General features: G+C 39.7%; 1 protein-coding gene across 6 annotated transcripts in view; it reads right to left on the minus strand.

Moving 5' to 3' along the window:
- Nucleotides 1-20,097, minus strand: part of LOC141755825 (low density lipoprotein receptor adapter protein 1) — a 155,634-nt gene that overhangs the window by 108,816 nt on the left and 26,721 nt on the right. For 4 of the 6 annotated variants that reach the window (XM_074615067.1, XM_074615069.1, XM_074615071.1 and 1 more), the window contains exons 4-8: nt 10,449-10,563; nt 9,673-9,745; nt 9,178-9,264; nt 5,922-6,049; nt 4,163-4,197 (exon numbers count right to left, since the gene is read on the minus strand). In XM_074615067.1, the coding sequence (XP_074471168.1) occupies nt 4,163-4,197; nt 5,922-6,049; nt 9,178-9,264; nt 9,673-9,745; nt 10,449-10,563 (438 nt within the window). Of the gene's footprint in view, nt 1-421; nt 451-3,574; nt 4,015-4,162; nt 4,198-5,921; nt 6,050-9,177; nt 9,265-9,672; nt 9,746-10,448; nt 10,564-20,097 lie in introns of those variants that run through there. The other 2 variants (XM_074615072.1, XM_074615068.1) reach the window with 2 other exon arrangements.

The raw sequence follows: 20,097 nt of genomic DNA on the forward strand, positions 1-20,097 counted from the left end.
GTGGCGTTAAAATGAATTTGTATTAACACGTTATTATCGCGTTAACGTTGACAGCCCTAATTATTAGATAACAAAAGGAATAATTTATTCCTAACCAAATCCCCACAACTGACACCTCTGAAAATAATAGTAGCTTATCAATAATTGAAGTTTGCAAGAAAAAAAAGTCGGGCCTGATTTACTTATATTCAAGAGGCTAAATAATTTCAATGTGGTTTTGTACAGTTTCCCTCATTGAGGGGGTCCTTGAGGCATCACAAATGCTCCAAAGATGAGAACCACTATTGATTTATATGATTTGCTTATTTCTGGACAAAACTGAAATAGTACTGTACAGAAATCAGAGGTATTCTAAATGTAAGGCCTCATGCAACATGCAACATCAAGCACGAGTAAGTAACATGCCGGTCACATCACTTACCGGTGTCCATCTCCTCTACTTCCATGTTGCTGCATGTCAGATAGAAGACAGAGGAAATCAGGCCTAAGTGACTAAATAATAAATAAAACACTCAGAATGTCTCTTACTGGAGACTGTTTACAGAACAGCATGTGCTGTCCCGGCGCCACCGTGCACGAAGTAAAAAAACACTCTAGAGGCTTAGAATACAAAAAATAATACCTCGCCACAAGTTTAACTCTGAGGTCACCGTTAATTGAAGCAATCTTAAATACAAATTAAAGTATTTAAATAAACGCATTTGAACTGAGGTTGATGTCAATAGTTGAATATACTTGAATAACTATCTTCTACTCTCACAATTGGATTCTTCACAGAGCCCTAAACCCTGACCTGTGCTGCTGATACAGTTAATTAAAAATGATTCGACTGAAGCTGGTTTGGCAGGACTATAAAGCACTGCTAGTGACCCCTAAAGGCTGTGCTGCTACATACACACATAATGGCTTAAAGTGAATCACCAGCCCACAGACCAACAAACTGGCCTCCAATGTCATCTTTAAATTCACACTCTCTCTTAAAGAGGCAAAGCAGAGACATTAGCTTAGTGATAATGGTTCTCTGTACTGACAGCCTACAAAACAACAAACCTAAAGTAAAAAAATTATGCCTGAAAAGGTGCTAAATCACAAATTCATAGCATATCTATGATTGAGGGATTGCCTCCACATGGCTCTCAACATTGCAACGCCGTAGCCCAAACAACTGTTGCACAAACAGTGCCAGCAACAGCAACAGTGTTCAGGACGCAATACTCCACTATATCTTTAAATATCAAATAGTTGACTAGTCATTTGAACATTTTTTGTTATACCGTAAGCTACACAAAGCTCTTAAAAGTACAGAGCAGTTGAGGACCGAACAGTTCATGACTGTGGCCAGGGAACAAAACCTGATGATGATATAGACGGTTACAATATTGTAACCCTAGTTCTATAAGCACAGGCTCCGCCCTCTACTGGACACAGCCTCCGTCCTTTCCACCTTTCAGCTTTCTCTGTAGAGAAAAAGGATGGCGGACAGTGATGTGGGGTCCGCACGTATTCGGGTCCGCATGTCCCGATTGGCGTACTGCTTTGTGATCGAGCAAAATCTAATGCTTGACCGTAGAGCTAACCATGGCAGTAGTCAAAAGTGCGATCCCTGAACATTCACAGCCCTCCTCTACTGATCTAAAAGCACTCTCAAAGTAACACTGAGGAGGTGTGACAGCCATGACAACTCAATGTGATCCAGGGTCTTTCATGTTTCAGGACAGATCTTATCCACCATTTGCCACAGCAGAGCCTGACATCCTTGCTGACCTCGGCTGTGGAGGTTTGCTTTAACACTCTCCCACAATCCTTTAGCATTTCCTCAAGGATGTCAGATTTAGATCTAAGTGTTCCTCCATTTGACATCCACACATTAGGTCAGTATTTCCTCGTCCCTGCTGAGAACAGCCTCAGGGATGACCTGCCTTCCTCTTCCCATCTCCTCCTCCACACCCAGCCAGCTTCTACGTACACTTCTGTATATAATCTCTGCCTCATTTGCTTGAACCAAAGTGTTGCATGCTCCAACACAACAAACATATATTAGCCGCAGGCAACACAGCTTAATGAGTTGCGATCTCTTTAATGTGCGAGGCACCATCCCTCCGCTGCTCTTCTCTCTTTGTGGAGGGGATAATACAGCACTGCAGGACACACATCCACACATATCAGCTGGTTATATGAGGAAATGAAAAGCCACGCAGGGGGCTCAGACACTCACTGGACTGTTTGACCTACATTCCTAACAGCTCGTTGTGCACATTACCACAGAGTATGTCAGAGGGACCAAGTGCATGATGTTGTAAGCGTTAATCATGTTTTATGTCTCTGTGTGTCTCAGAAGGAGGCTACGACACAAAGCACATTTTACCCGCGAGACCCACATTTCACATTTTAGTTTCACAGACTGTCACACTCTCAGAGTAAACAAAAAAGTGTTGCATTTGTAATCCTTGTTCAGAGACAAAACACTGATGCAATGTGGAGTGCCCTTCCTGGCTCCTGACAGCTCTGTCGTGAGAGGTGGCGATCATGTTGGCAGTAAAGGAAACGATAGTCACTTCTATTGTCACAAGAGTTCAGACTGCTCACTGGTTACACATGATTTCTATAGTCAACCAGCTTAAGGTTTAACACAAGCTTGCAATAGCCTATTCCAGGCTGTTCTCATACTTCATTCGCAGCTTATCATGAACCGAGAAGTATAAAGAGTGACAAACGGCACATAGGGAGGACGTTCGTATCCCGTGTGAAACCAGAAGTCAACGATTTTTACGCAAGTTACGCCACTTCCGTAGTTATTTTAACCCAAATCACCATCTTTTACGAAACCTAACTAAGTTTTGTTGCCTAAACCTAACTAAGTTTTGTTGCCTAAACCTAACTAAGTTTTTTCCTGTGAAGACAGAAGTATATTTCAAAAAGACCATATGCATGTAACAAGCGGAAATTGACACGTGTTGCTGGACATTCGTAGGAAAACGCACGTAAATGAGGAACAACTTTTCGTAAGATATCATACGAACTGGTGTAAGAGGATTGGTTGCCTATTCACATGCATCGTTATACAGTGATATATAATATGGTGTATAAGCAAATCAAATAATATAACTGATTTAAAAAAATGCTTTTAACAATCATCAGTAAAAAGTGAATGGACTACAGCATTGGGTTGTAGGAGTCAAAGCTGGGCTATTATCACAACACTATTGTAGTACAAGGTAGTGTATCAAGTCATCTCCAACTACTTGAAATGGTCTTTTATTTGCTTTAAATAGAGCTGACAATTGCTTGACTCGAAAACTGCCTTGTTGTATTCAGCTCTTTTAAAAATGACAAGCCATCACGACCCAATTCACAATAGGCTTCATCTATGAATCACGAGAAGAGCAAATTTGTGTGTAAATGAACGTTCCTGACCATCTTTACTGCCATTTCTGCATCACTTTATATTATCTTGAACAGGTAAACCAGCCATTTCTAAGAGATATACGTTCGATAAATCACAACTTAATTTTATGCATCTGTTATTGAAAACACATACATGTTAAATACTTTATAAATTAGACCAAATAAATGCATTAATGACTGCTCTACAACACCTCCAGTAACTACAGTCATTAGTTATGTTAAGTTTTGACTTCTTTCTACTGCTAACCGCAGAGCATTTATTTAAAATTGTACTAAATCTCCAAAAGCTGTCATGACTTGCACAAATATATTTTCAAACACCAAAATAAGTTCCCATACAATCAACATAATTATCCTTTCTACATCAGCTCATTGCCATTGATGTAATGTCATCATTTTCGCATGGAGTTACCTGAGAAAAGGAGGTTGTGTGTCCCTGTCTGTGTGTGTCAGTGTGTGTGCATTTCAATAAATATTTATGTCAGTCAGTGTCAGAAGAAGGTTTTCTTCTTTAAAAGAGTCTGAGCGGTTACTGACAGCTGACCATCACCCTCACTGCAACTGTCATCCTCTGAAATGGCTTGACAGCATTCAAAAGGAGATCTATTTCTATTTAGCAATAGAGTCAACATAAAAATGGTTTCATAAATTTGGTTTTCAGGGGGGGAACATTTGAGTATTTTGTGCGCTGTTGTTTCCTAAATTAAAGAATGCATCCACAGTATTCAGCAGACTAGCAGTAATAAGCAAAGGTTACCTTGAGAAGGCGTCATCGAGTCCATCCTCCACGTCCTGTTGGGACATGAACAATATGAATCAATACACACATAAATTACTTCACATTACAATTTTGCTGCTTCTGTGCTTTCAAGCTTCTCCACTGAGTCAGCGGTTTGTTATAACTTATCTTATCCAAGCGACACACAAATTAATTTATGAGCTAATTAATGAAACGCTGCACAATGCAGATTTTTGATGTGTACTTTGTGTTCCAATCACTGTGATTGTATGACAATATAGCATGAATTATATAAGAGGGAAATCTGAAGACATATAGACAAGGATCATTTTTTTTCCCAATTTAAATCGCCTTGAATTGTGTTCATTTATGAGATGCTAATAGATATGATAAAATAAATATTCTGTTCAATTTGCACTGAAAATAATACAAAATGTAACTTTATGTAAGGCAAACAAGGAGGGATTATAAACTACAATTCTCAATTAAAGCATAACTCCTCCCAAAAAGAGAAAAATCCCATCAGGCAAAATATGTAACAATGAACAGAGATGAATTTGTGTGAGATCAGCCTGTAGGAGTCATTCTCATGAATATGATGCCACCTAGTGTTGAGAATCTGTAACACCAGGATGATGACCGATGAGCCCATAGAAATAGAATTTAAAATGATTTAACTACATGTAACTACTCCAATTACACCCAAATCAGCGTCAGAAATAACTTGGGGCAAAGAGCATAACTGTCCCATAATTCAAGGTATTTGCCCCATAAAACACAATAAAGGGGGCAAACAAAATTGTGTGATTGTGTAAGAAAATGCCTTCAAATTTCAAACAAAAAAAGGCAAAAAATCACCCAAAATTGCCCCGTAAAAAATATTTTATCCTCTACCCTGACTTAAATAATTACTGGAGTACTTAGAATCATATTTTAAATCATATGAAAAGTAGCTCAAAAGTTTATTTCATCATTCGCTGTCAATCACATTTGTCAAAATGTTTAAATGAACATTAGAAATGAAGAAATTAAATTAAGTAAAATGGCATTGTTAAAGTATATGCTAATGTTTACTGTAGTATATTACTTTACTGGGCTCTATCAGCCTGGCAAAAAGTAGACTGGATGTTGCAAACTGACTTGGTCTTTCCAAATTACATGTGGCTTCTTTCATCTGTTCAAGTTATCCGTCATTACAATAATGCTGATCTGGATTTGTTGGATATTTGTATCTCAGAAAAATTACATTTAGAAGACAAGGAAAATGTCCCATACTCATGAATATGTCATGGTTTATTTTGATGTTTTGTTTGCCAATGGACACACTGCTCTCCTGTTCATACTATAGTACAAGAACTATTTTAGATAACTAAAATGTAAAACCTCACTTAATATAAAGTTTTTAGATGCTTTTTGATAGGAAACAATGTAAATTACAGAAAAGAAGGTTTTAATACAGTACAAGGATAAAGACAAGGATTTACAAAACATTAAACAAATCGGATACTGGCCTAATTAAGGTGGTGTTACAGTTTTGGTGGCCTCATGTTAGCTTACATAAAATGATCCTAATGAATTCTATGCAGTGAGGTGTACAGATTTAAACTTTGGGAAAGAGTTAGTGTGGATCGGTACCCTGAGTTGTTGTCTTAGAATTCGGTATCAGAGTAGAAGAAGTTGGATCTGTGCATCCCTATCCGTCCATGAACCATAGAAACTATTTAACCATTATTTTTGGCCCAATTAGCGGTTTGGACGCAGATGGTGTGTGACCTACCCAAGAGTCGTGTTTGATTGGCCGCCTCCGAAGGGGGTTACTGCGAGGCGAGGGCGAGCTGAGCGAAGCAGAGAAGAAGGGCCTCCGGAGCTTCTCCTCCATCCCAGCAGGCTTGCGTGCCTCTGGATCTGAGAGAGGTGGCAGGTGTGGACGAGAGGTCGACAGGAGACACGGGAGGTGAGACAGAGAAGAGGAAAAAGGATGGACGCATCCAGACACACAACAAAGAAGAGAGAAGGAGAAACTTGTCAGCTTTTTCTGTCTCCAACTTCAGCCTTTTGGCACTCACAGCTCATCTCTGTAAAACTTTCATACTGTGCCGAGTTACTCCCGAGGTCCTTGAGGCTTTCACATCACATTGTCTCTGTCCTCGGGCTACTACCGCTGGAAGTGGAGCCAGTTTTAATTGAAAGAAGCTGGAAAAGCCAGCCCTTAACCAACAACAAACTGAATGGATGATTAAGCCTCATCTTGCAGACCCTTTGACCCCCTGAGGAGTGGAAAACATGTTGACCTATAAATGTCACGGCTACTGGAAAGTATTTAAAATCTACTGCCCCCCGGAACGGCTAAATGAGTGGTGTATCATTAGGTGATTTGTCCTGAGAGATTGACGTCAGTTTAATTTGTCTGTGAGATGGTGCAGCGTCAAACTACAAAATTACAAGTCATGGACAACCATGACACACTAGAGGTCATTTTAAAGTCATTACGCAACTCACTACAGTAGCATTTACTTAATCGTGTTCACTGGAAACTGAGGATTATGAAAGTCTGGAGGAATTTGGTCTTTACTTACTCTAAATCTGAATCTACTTACTGTCTTCAGTGACTGCAACATATTACAGCTGTAATTTTTACAGAACTAATCAGATCATGTCAGGGACAGGCAGTTTTTCTCTCCAATCTTATACAGTAGGTTGAAATAATATAATATTTATCCTCATCCTCCTAGAATTAGGAGGCTAATTACAATTGTAAAACCTACCATGAAATGTGTCAAATATTAAGAATTTCTCCATAACATTAAATATTCATAACTAAATCAAAGTTAAAGTTGATTAAAAACAGTTTGAAGAACATGTACATGGGGGGTAGAATAAACCTGAAAGACAGACAGCTTATTAAGAGATCAACATGAGAAGTTGGTTTTGTGCTTTAAACTGCACAAATCACAAAAGTAATGGGTGGAAAATGTCCGTTACCACAGGAAGCAGACCTCCCAGTCAGCTCTGTGTGGATAATGTTAGCTCTAGCAGTGTGGTCAGAGCCATGTGTTTCTTGTGAGTGAAGCTTTGTCTATATATCTGCAGTCATCTAATATGAGTTTTTGCATGAAAACTCATCCTGCAAATACAGAGTGTCTGGTTGACTTTTGAGGAAACAGCTGAATGTTCATACAGTACATGCTCATGTTATGAATAACCAGAATGAGTACATCTGTGTTTTGCTCTTGTGCAGCAGATAAACTGCATATATTTCATGCATCAGAGTTACTTTTTCATTTGTATGCTAACTGTGCTTTTAACCTTTGCTGCCTGTTGATGGTTTGGGACACACACAGGTCATTTAAACAGACTGCACTGTGCTACTGTAGCACAGGCGCCTTGAGCGATGGAGCAAGCGGAGCAGCTGCACCGCCACTATTAGACTTGAGGGAGCAAACCTGTTTTTGAATCCCCATTTTTTAATCATACAACTTTGCTATTTTTAAACATTTGAGCTAGTTTGGATCAAAATTAGTTATATCTGACCGTTTCATATGTAGCATATAGGCTATATGAATTAAAAATTACATTTCCCGTCCTCGTTTTCTCATATGAACTCCGGAAACCCCTCGCCTAGACCTCGCCGCTTCCTAGTGCTCGATGTGCCCTCTCTCCCTGCGGGAAAGGACGGGGCCCTCTGTTCTCGGTGCGACTGTCAACCGGGGCCAACTGTCCTCAGTGCTTCAGGGATATGCGGCAATATCAGCAACCCATCCAACCCGCCTTGAAACAAGGACCCTGTCTCTTTTACCATGCTTTGTGACTTTTTGCCATGTCATCACCATTCATAACTATACAACCAAGATAAATAGAATACAAAGTTCTTCATAGATCTAGCCTCTTAATTTTGCCCTCTAAATGTACCAGATTGAGGCATTTAACTTTAAAAATGTATACAGTTGTCAACCGGGGGAGCCCCCTGGACTTCCTAGAGGGTCTGAGGTCCACCCACCACCTTCTCACTAAATCCTGTGGGATAAACACTGTATTATATAGTGCAACAAGCTATAAACTGAGCTTTATAGTGAAAGAGCAGCTTTATTGGTCATGACTGAAAGCTCTATATTGCAGCAAATGGCTCTTACAAGGGTTAATTAGGCTAAATGATAAATCTCATGCTATATCTCCTCTCACTGCTACTTGCTTTCTCACTGGTAGCTTTAAATGTGTTATGTCAGCTAGCTATAGGACAGACGTCTATCAGAGTGTGATGTGTGGTTAAAAAAAATGTTTTGGAAATGTGCGGATGAGTGTGGCATACAAATTCACTTTTAAAAATGATTTCTACTTGTTTCCAGTAAGTCCATATAAGCTATTGTGGTAATTGATTTTCTACCCCACTGCTGCACACGCATACTTGATTGTTTGTAAATGGCAAATCCATTTATTCATTAAGAGTTTTAGGGAATAGTTTGTCTTTCTGGGAAAGTATGTTTATCAGCTTTCTTGCTGAGCATTAGATGAGAACATTGATACCACTCTTATGTCTTCATCATATCTTAAGTGTAAAACCAACATATTGTGTTTACCGGGGAATTATGCGCCAGACTATTTGTTCGGCGGGCACAGTAACTTCCTGGCACAAGACCGCCTGTAAAACCCTGCTGGTAGATGGATTGTTTAACTCCAGACAGTCAGGCTAGCTGTTTACCCCCGTCTCTAGTCTTTACTCTAGGCTTTATATTTCACAGACAGACATGAGAGCGGTTTCATTCTTTCCAAAACTTTCCCCTCGAATCACCTAAAGGCCGATAAGGTTAATTTAATTGTGTGTTGCTATTTCTTAAATTGGAAACCATGCTTAAAGCTTTGGGTTGAAGATAAAGGTTAACCTTGTCTTGTAGTAATTATCAGCAAGACATTCTGCTGTGTTCAGTTCAACCGTTCAACCTTTTACAAATAAAATCACGTCTCTTGCTCATTGCTGTGGAACTTAATGTGATGTGCGGAGATGCATTATGGATGAGGACAAAATGAAACGAGCATACCTGCTGGAACACACTGAGTGTCTGTTGTCTCCGTCTGCCCTTTGCTTGCTGCACAAGAACAGCAGGTCCTGGCCTTCTTGCTTTTGTCTGCAGACAGAAAAAAAACTGTTCTCAAAACTAAAACTGAAGAAAACTATATGATGCTTGAAATAAATGTGTTGGTATTTGAACTTTTGGTTGTGAGCAAATAAAGTTTAGTGGCCATTCTACGTGCAGGAAGTACAGTAGAGTGTGTCGTTCATAAAGTGCAGAGGAGATAGTGAAGGTCGGGATGGTGGCTGAGCATGTGAAGCATTTTCCTTCTTTGGTTGTTAAACATATTCAATAACTGCCCTCCCAACTTGGTTTGCAAACCATAAGGATTCTTAGTTAGATGAGTCCCAGATTGGATGGATTACAGTCGTTCCTTACTCGTATTTATTTCATAACAGTTCAAGAGAAAAACCTTTCACTGGACTGTCTCAGTGTCACCTTCTTCTAGTTCAGTGAACTCACCTTCCTGAGCAATCTCCCAAAGATCAAGGGCGACTTTAAATGCCTGGGCTACCGTTAATGTCACAGCCTGAGCCTGGAGAGAAAAGAAAAGAAAAGAAAAGAAAAGGGTAATACTTTTCAAAAACAAGTTACAAAGTGCTTTACAAACACATAAAAAGCAAGAGAAATTAACAGGTAGTAATAAATAAAAATAGAGTTGATACAGTAAAAATGACAAGCAAGGTATGACGTACTAAAACACAGTAACAACAAGTAGAATAAAAGCAGAAGAATGACTGATTAAGAGAAAACAATTCTGAACAAGTGAGTTTTTAAAAGAGATTTGAAAGACAAAACAGAGCTAGCCTGTCTGATCTCTTCCGGCAGGTAACATAGAAATTAAACATAATGAGTGACATATGAAACATAATCAATAGTTGTGGTCCAAGAAAATGTTTTGCTTTAACATCTTTAGTCTGATTCTACTGTAATATTTAGATTTATAAATGTAGTCATTTTTTCTATAAAATAAACTATTTTTAACCTTATCAATTTCTCAAAATATGTTGGATTAATAGTATACAGTACAGACTGGTGAGCTGTGAGGTTGACCTGCCACAAGATGGAGCCACACACCATCCACATTGATGCTATGTGCTGCCCCAAATGCAGTTCATTATATATGTACTCAGTCCCCAAACCAACAAAGTCCAAGAGCATGTATTCCATACATTAAGCTACATACAGAGATATACACAGAGGTATATACAACAAAATAACAACTGTTGCACACTTACAATCTTCTTCTTTTGGCAGAGAAATGCATGGCACTCCAGGGTCTCGTTGAACTGACTCTGAGAGACGTATGCGAAGACCTTATCCTGAGTTTTATCTGCTGTGCAGTACGAGATTCTGGAAGGGAAGAGACAGAAAACAACAAAAGCATTATTACAATTTACTAACACTATAATTTAATTTATAATTTCTGTTATTGCTCATATAAAACAAAGGAAAATTCCCACATATGCAATTCACCTCTGCAATACCTTTTGATTATTTTATCAAGATATTTCTCATGATACTCTTATACATACACACATATATTATATAGAGTATAAAAGAGATGAATGAAGAGGAATCTGTTTTGTTTTCTGTGGGTGTTTTTATAGGAATGTGGATCTTCGGATCAATTTGTGCCTATGGTTGGCATGTTCCACATTTTATCGTAAGGGTGTCATGCAGTGTGGGACTCAAACTGGTCTGGTCTTCATCTTGACTCGGTCTTAACCTCCTTAAAAGTCTTGGTCTTGTATCGGTCACGATAAACTCTGGCCGTCTTGGTCTAGGTTTAAGTGGTCTTGACTACAACACTGGATTCTGAACTTCTTTTCTCTATCTCTCGTTCCTCCTGGCCCGGCGAGGTGGGAGATCCACATTTGCAACCTTATTTATTGCAATAAAACTCCAAAAATGTTTTATATTTTATAAGGAGGAAAATTTCCACCACATACGGCAAACATCCTTTTAAATCATAGGACACACATGCAGAACAAAGGACACCATGTACAGTGCCATTAGCTGCTAGCCTGCAGTCTAAATCAACCAAGTTTAGGACATAACTTTGCTTTTGCTCTCCACCTTTTCCATATGCATAAGCAAACCAATCATAGCAGGATGAGAGTGCTGGTTTCGAATATTATGCTGATTAAGTCCCACAGCTGGGACCGGTGGCGCAGGAGACAAATGAGCAGCAGTGACATCCATGAGAGATGCTTGAAGCTGTGACCGAGCTCTTCAGTACTGCAGATTTTCAGACAAAGTGTGTTTTATGCAAAAGACAACTCAAATGCCTGATATGTTGCTTTGTGGATTCAAGGTTTTCCATGTGATGCTCAATTGGCCCTGAAATTATTTAGCTAAAGGGGACATATGCTCATTTTCAGGTTCATAATTGTATTTTGTGTTTCAACTAGAACATGTTTTAGTGTTTAAAAAACATTATTTTCCTCATACCGTCTGTCTGAATATACCTGTATTCACCCAACCTGTTTGAAACGCTCAGTTAGTTTTTGACCCTACTTCTCACTTGATTTATTACCTCAGTAAACATTATAAACATGAGTAAAAGACCATAAAGCAGGGTATGCTTTAGGGCGTGGCTACTTCGCGATTGACATGCCGCTACCACGGCTTTGTCCGTGTTTTCGTCTTACAACTTTAACCCTTTTCACAGTGTGTTTCCAGTTCATTTTTGGTCGCCTAAAAATGTCTTTTCAGCATTCAGCATTTCGTTGTACTTAGCTCCACCCTCTCGTGTCACTTATGTTTTCAAATAATCATGATGGCGACGACCAAAATGCCGATCTCGAGGCTTCAAAACGGCAGTCAAAAAAACAATGGGTGACGTCACGGTGACTATGTACAGTTCTTATATAAGTCTATGGTTGGAAGGCACTCTACCTAAATGTATATTCACAAGCACTGAAAAAAAAACTTTTTTATGATATGTCCCCTTTAACACTTATGATTATGAAGGTGCAGGGACAACTTTACAGATTTTTTTTGTTGGGGCTTAACACCAGCTTAAAGAGTTTTTGTTGAATTCACTGTATTCAGGTAAATTGCATGCTATTCCTCAGTGTTTTGTCTTCTCTCTTGAGAACATTAACCACTATATAAAGACATGCAGGAAATCTGATGTAGAAACTGTTAATTGCTGAAATAACCTCATGATATATTGAAACTTACGCTGAAATATTAGATTTTTCATTCTGTCGGTAATAAATGGAAAGTCTTGGATTACGAATGGATCTTCACTGTGACTATATTGAGCTTGAGATCTCATTCCCAACAGTCACACTGAATCACTCCTGGATCTAATATCTGGTTTTCAAGAAATCCAATTGTCTGCAAATCCAGTGACAGCCACAGTTATTTTCAGTGGTTATCTAAAACCAATCTAGGCAAAGTCCACCAAGCAACAACAGCTCGTATGGGTTTACTGAAGCAATGGACATAAAACCGATGGATTTGTTTTGTCGGATTTTATGCAGGCTATTAGAAGCCGTATCGATCTCGAGTCACCCTGTGTGTCTATCTGGGGTTGTTACCCGAACCAGCAGAGTGTGTCATGTTTGTTGCTTTAAATAGATGTGTAAATGAGCCGCCGTGAGTGATGCACTTGACCTTTGTGACTATAATTAAACATACAACCTTTGTAATAAAACAGCACAAGGACCAGATTGGGTGCTTTTACTCTCATTATGCAGGTATAGAACTCTACAGTCTCTGAATAGGACACATCAATTCATCCTTTCTCAATTAGACTCAGATACGCAATGCATGTCATCATCATCAGTGAGGGGAGACACCATAGGACGGCAGTCCACAGTGTTGTGGGAATTTCTATGTAATCTGCTGTAACTTGTTAACTGTAAATAAAAGGGATCTGCAGCCGGCGGCCCCTCGTTTGCTGCATCACTTCAAGAGGGGCACTAAAAATAAAGTAATTTATTCGATCAAACAACAACAAACATGAAATCAACAGCGCTAGAATCTCCCTCTCAGATTGTTTGCTGGCTTGCACCACTGATGCATGACCCACATTGCAATGCCCCTGACACCCAGCTCTATATTTCCCCTTCTTCCCCCTCTGCTCCAACTTATATTTGGGCCTTAATTGCAGAAAAATTAGCGTAGAAAAAGTGTAAAGCGTCGACCTATTTGAGTTTGGTTCCTAAACTTCTTGATGAAAACATAATTATCATCTTATTGAGATTTTATCTACTTTCTGCTTGGAAAGTGTTGCGCAACTTGATTTCACTTATTTCTCGTGGGGGCTGTTATTGTTTGAGCAAAATTGGCATCTCGCTGTGTGTGCTCCGTAGACTGTATATAAGAAGCGGACGTAGTCACCGTGACGTCACCCATTGGTTTGTGGACTGCAGTTTTGAAGCCTTGAACTCTTTTGGCCGTCACCATCTTGTTTTTTGCAACCAGAAGTGACAAAAGAGGGTGGAGCTAAGTACAACCGTAATGTTATGATTAACTTTCATGAACTGAAAACACACTGTGAAAGGGTTAAAGTTGTAAGACGAAAACACGGACAACTCCCAGACCGGACAACGTTATGTTAGCGACCTGTCAATCACAAGGTAGCCACGCCCTAAAGCATACCCTGCTTTATGGTCTATTTGACTCTAAATGGGACCATAATTTACTAAATGAACATCATGCTGTATTGAAGAAGACTTGAAACTAGCGATTGAGATCATAAACTCATGTTTACAATGTTTACTGAGGTAATAAATCAAGTGAGAAGTAGGCTCATTTTCTCATAGACTTCTAAACAATCAGACTTCTTTTTGCAACCAGAGGAGTCGCCCCCTGCTGGCTATTAGAAAGAATGCAAGTTTAAGGCACTTAAACACAATTGTTTTTTCAATAATATTTATATAATAAAGTAATGCATTATATACCTCACAATGAGACATGCAGTATTACAGCAGCAGTTCTATCAATAGTAATTAAATCAGTAACTGTAGTAATGGTAAAGCATGTTCTTGTCATTTAGGGAATCAGTGTTTTAGGGTTTTCAAAACAGAAAAAAGCCTTTCCATAAAAGCTATTTAAAAGCTGCCACTAATTTGATTTTTTATCTTTTCATAACTATATCTATGTTCAACTTAAAAAAGGTCCCCACCCTCAGCATGTTCTACAAAGTTTAAATAAAGGTTCCACAAAGGTTCTAAATCAGGGGTCTCAAACTCGCGGCCCGCGGGCCAATTGCGGCCCGCAAGACGATATTTTGTGGCCCCCACCTTGATATGAAAGTTTAATGTTAGTGCGGCCCGCAAATTTTTTTTTTTTTTATAAAGTTTTTTATAAAGTTTTTTTTGGGGGCATTTTTTCATTTTTATTGACAGGACAGTGGATAGAGTCTTGGAAAGGGGGGAGAGAGAGAGTGGATGCGGAAAGGGCCACAGGCCGGATTCGAACCCGGGCCGCCGCGGTCAGGACCAAGTCTTGTTACATGGGCGCCCGCTCTACCAACTGAGCTAACCAGGCGCCCTCGGCCCGCGAGTTTTATGTGAATGGCAGTTTGCCGTTGAAGGTCCCTTTGTTGCGCGAGCCCGAGCTGAACGAACCTACCAATCACAGTGGGGTATATGGCTCCCGGGGACGGGCAATCGGCCGGGCTTGATGCAAGCAGAGAAACATTTCACAACAACTGTGGCGGCGCCCGTGTAACATCGCATAAGCTTGATTAAAGCTTGATTTATACTTCTGCGTTGAATCGACGCCGTAGCCTGACGTGCACCTCTCCAGAAATGTAACTACACGTCGCGGCGACTCAGACCGCAACAGCTGTGATTGGTCCAGTCTCTCAGCGATGCTGAGCGGCCAGGACCAAGTTCTACTTCTCTCTGCCTCCATCTTTTCAATGTTTGTTCACACAAATCCACTCAGATATATTTTCTCTTTTCGGCGTTGCAGTAATATCAGTAAAAGTTCTGTGGTTCAACAGTTATTAGCTCCAACTCCGCTCAGTTTCTGTTTGTAGTACAAGAAGAAGAAGGAAACTCATAGAGACGCCGCCGCCAACTAGCGGTTTGGTGGTGTAATTGCAGAGCAACACAAACACAGCAGGCACAACTTTATTGCGGAGTGACACCAAGTGGAATGAATATATATCTTGTCACACAGCCCCAATCATGTCTTTTTCAAAGCCTGCAGTGAAGAGAAAGGTTGGTGACGAGCACAGACAATTTCAGGAAAAGTGGGAGACGCAATAGAGGCCATGTTCAGAAGAACCGTTCATGTTCTTCAATGTTCCATTAATGTTCAGGACAGTTCATGTTCAGAAGAACCCATTCAAGTTAAAGAACTGTTAATAATGACGTTTGAGAAGATTTTTTTTTTTTTTAACAAAGCTTTTTTTGTGGAATACCTGATGCGGCCCAGCCTCACCCAGACTCTGCCTCCAGCGGCCCCCAGGTAAATTGAGTTTGAGACCACTGTTCTAAATCATCATGGACAGTCAGATGAGGACTGTAGCCTGAAGATACAAAGTCTGCAAACACAGCCAATGCCCGCAGCTCATCACTCCTCTCTCTTATCGCACACTGCAGTACAGAGATAACCAGTTCTGAGACAGAGTTTTACAAATGCATTTCAACAAGAGGTGCTGTTCGTTGTCCACAACACATGTTGTTAAGATTTCAGCAGTAAACATAAGCAAAATGAGCGAATAGGTCCGTGCACATTGAGTGCCAGTCTGACAAGCCTACGTCAACACCAAATAATTATCTGCAAGAATCTATGACTGTAATTTTTAACATTGAGCCGTGTACAGAAATGATGGTGGAACAATATGGATATTATAAAATCTACATCCTATCTGTTATTATCAACATTTTCATAACCATGAATGTATCATGCAGTAAGGCTAACAAAGAAAACTGTTCATTATAATATGACATCCATGTGGGAATAATATGAATCTCTCTCGTTGGAGTGAATACACATTTAAGATTTCATCTTTTTGACACACAAGCGTCTTCTTCTAGTCTATGAGTGTGATGAAACAAAAAACCTTATGTGTGCAGCTCATTATAAGACAATAAGTAAAAAGAAACCGAATTTTAATTACTGCCATCAATGTGCCACACAATGGATCTTATTCACAGAATAAGCCTTCAGCTTGAAACAACAACAACAACAATAACAGGGAAAAAAAAGTAATAATTGACAGACTTTCCACTGAGCTTGAACAACAGAAACTGAGCTGTCAGTCTGCATCGTATCTCCAAAGGGACTCTGTGGACCGCAAGCCTTTGATCTCCTCGCTGTGTAGAGCACCGGTGTTTGTGCGGCACAGCGGGAATATCAATGGAAATATTTAAATATTTACAGTACAAAGCGTGAATAGAACTTCATACATCAAAGCCTCAAATTCTCTCTATACTCCGAATAAAGCAGGTATGCTGTTTAACACAACAATGAACTGCTTTTGTTCAACTTTTTACCCGACTAAAGTGCATTAATGAAAAAACAGCATTTTGCCTTTGCTGCAGGGAAGCCGTCATCAAAACATTTTCTTGCGCAACGGTGAAAAAAAAGCAAACAGAAAAAAAAGCAAACAGAAAATGGCAAATGATGAATGTGAGAGCAAAGACAGAACAGTGTTCGGAGGATTCGATAGACACTTCTCAAAAATCTAATGGTATATGTCAGAACAATGTGCATCATTGACAGGTGGAGTATCCGCTATACAGTCTCAGCTCTCCGTTTCTGACCTGCATGTTCTGCTGATTGATTTGCTGGTTCGCTTGTTCTTTCACTTCCCAGCTGATAAAAAGACCAGGAGTCGCAGGATAAAACACATCAGGTGAGATAACGTTTCATTTGTGCGTGGTCATAGCTAAGTTAGATAATTATCTACTGCTGGTGACGTATATTGTGCAAGACGAGAGATGTAGCTCACTGAGCGGTATCACAAAAAACTAAATGATACTACGACAAACTGAGACTTTCTTGACTTGCAAAATTGTGTTTTAAATTGACAAACATCATATGTGTGATTCGTGGCGCAATTCAAACGGGATCCAAAAACATATCCACCGGAAGGGGAGGGACTTCACCTCTCTATAACCCTGCTTTCCTTTTGTGTAATATCATCAAACCTCCTGTGTGGGTGTGTGTGTGTGGTTTAGTCCTTGGTCTAATCCCTGCCAGCAGTCAGACCTACAGCAGCACTACAAGGCAGACTTGCTCATGTTGGAAGATCAAGCTCATGATAATATAATCTGAGTGTCTGATGCTGCAAATTAGATGCACTGCAAAATGTGCTCTCGAGAAACGGAGTGGCTGTCAAAGGCTGTTGAATTCAATATCAGGCTGTGAAAACTTAAATGCCACTGATACAGGATGATAATTCATTGTTAGTGTGTGGGTGGGTATGTGTGTGTGTGTGTGGGTGGATGGGTATGGGAGGGTCATGGCTGCGAGGATCCTATTTCCAATTCGATGGCACGATGCCCTCCGGTCTGTTTTCTATCCCCCACTAAGCTTCGCCTCAGGGCAACAGCCCGGCTTCTCAGTCAGTGTGAATACACAATTAACTCTACAAACACACATATACATCACTCACTGTGTGAGGTGCAAAGGCTCTTATGTCCATCCATGCGTGGACACACACACACCTATATTTAACTCGTTTCTCCCTTACTAGTTATGCACAATAAACAGTCTGATTTGAACCACTTTCTTTCACCCTTCACTTGCTGTCTTTCATGGCCAATAAGTGGATTATGTGCAACTAAAATAAGACATAAGAAAGGAGGGGGAAGAGGGGAAACGGGTGCTGTAGGGAGGTGGAGGTTGGGGGTGGGGTCTCATAAAAGGGGATAAATCAATCCTCAGTCAACCCGAGCTCTGCATGTGGCCCTTCTCTCTTGTATCATTACTCGGGAGTATCGGCTGGCAGCGCGAGTTTCAAAGTGGGCAATTAGTCATGGGTATTCCTGCGTTCAGAGCTCTGTTTATGTTAATGTGAGCATGAAAAGGAAGATTTCTTTCAAGACAGTAAAAAAAAATGAAAGAGGGGGAGGAGAGGAAGATAAGGAGAGAGGAGAAGGAGATCAAAGACGAGGCTGGTTCCCCTGGCCTGTGGTCTGTTACCGCTGATAAGGTGGATCAGACCCACACACACACAAACACACACACATGTATCCCCTCACACACACTGTCTTTCTTTATCACAGCCTGTTCTGTAATCGCAGTCCAGCCATATGATATTTAGACTGTAATCCTCAATGACACGAGGCCCAGTCTATATTACAGGATGCCATCCAGAGAGGGGAAGCCAGCCAATCCACACACACACACACTCTCCACTGATTTGGTAGACTGAGACCTGCATGGTGCTGTAAAAGGTTAGCTTTCATTGACACCGAGAGAGACAGTATCAGACGCCCCCCCGGCGACCCCTTTCTGCCTTCCCATTATTGGTTTCCAAGTGAATTGATCAAACATGAGACTCACAACAGCTCTGAGCAGACAACTGCTCGGTTTAATCCTGCAGAAGGAGCCCAGGCAGTGGACAGAGAGGAGAAAAGTGACCTAGATAAAGGATGATAGTTTCTTCACAAATCAGATGAAGCCACTTCTTTGTTTTTTAGGACTCAACTTGAAGGATTAACAGCATTGTTATAGAAACAGGTGATGAACCACAGTCAAATAGCAATAATTTAGTTCCTAAACCTTCATCCATTTAAAAGGTGCTATTTATAACATTGATAACATTCAGCCATTATATGTCACATTCTCCCTCCCCAGTTCTATTGCATTTACTTCACAACAAGTCATTGCGAAGCACTTACCATCAATCTCAGCCGTTTTTTCCTCACTAACACAGAGATTGAACACAAACACGTGATACCAACGTTGTTTTACTATTGGCTCACAAACCAAATGTCAGATATCTTTCCCGCTGACATTTTTAAAATGATTAGTTCATAATCATAATAATTCTTTTCAGGGAAAGCCATACCTTTATTCGGTACCTTTCTAAAGGCTCAGTAGTTGTAATATTTTGTTTTAAAATATTTGTCTGCATGAAAAATGTTATCAATAAGACTTTTAATAAACCTGTGTTAAATGATATGTATCATGTCATATTGCTATCTCACACTTATAAAATCAGACATTTACTCTTTGAGGTAACTATATGAAAATGTAAAGTTACACTCTGCATGTAGTGCATTGAATTCTTAACGCTTTAAAAATGTCTGTGGGAGATCGTTGTTAGCATGATCCTGTTTAAATCGATCTAAAATAAAAACCATAATAGCTAGAGCATTCATTCTTTTTGCAGCAGAAAGCTAAGGCTTCTGTCTTTCGTTTAATCACCTCGTATCTCAAAAACTAAAAAAATTGCATATTTCAAATGACCTAGGGAGTGATAAGAAATATTTTGTTCATGTTTTTACATTTAGAAATATTTTGGATCAATATGTTTTATGTGTTTATTTAGTAATATTGTTGTATCTTTTTTACTTATTACACAATGTCAATACTTTTATCAATTATTATGGCTTATTGATTTATATATAACCTTGTACCTTAGGTTGTACAGATTTTAGAGGTATGACGCATTTGAAGATACTCCAAGAAATGACATCACAATAAGCAAAAATACTAATGTAGGCACTGGCGGACCATTAACCAGGGTGCTTTGCATGATGATGAATTATTTGCATGAAGCCAGTAGTCTTAAATGAGGTCACTGCCCCGTGTTACATGTAAGAGCACGCACTTGTTACATTATATAAGATTTCTACTGAACAGTAAACGGCTTGACATAATGTCTAAAATCTAAAAATACTTATAGAATGGGAATCTAAATAGAGTCTTGAACAGTACATACACTCTGCTGGAGTGTTT

This window comes from Sebastes fasciatus, chromosome 18, assembly GCF_043250625.1.
Source record: "Sebastes fasciatus isolate fSebFas1 chromosome 18, fSebFas1.pri, whole genome shotgun sequence".
In the NCBI taxonomy this organism is placed as follows: Eukaryota; Metazoa; Chordata; class Actinopteri; order Perciformes; family Sebastidae; genus Sebastes; species Sebastes fasciatus.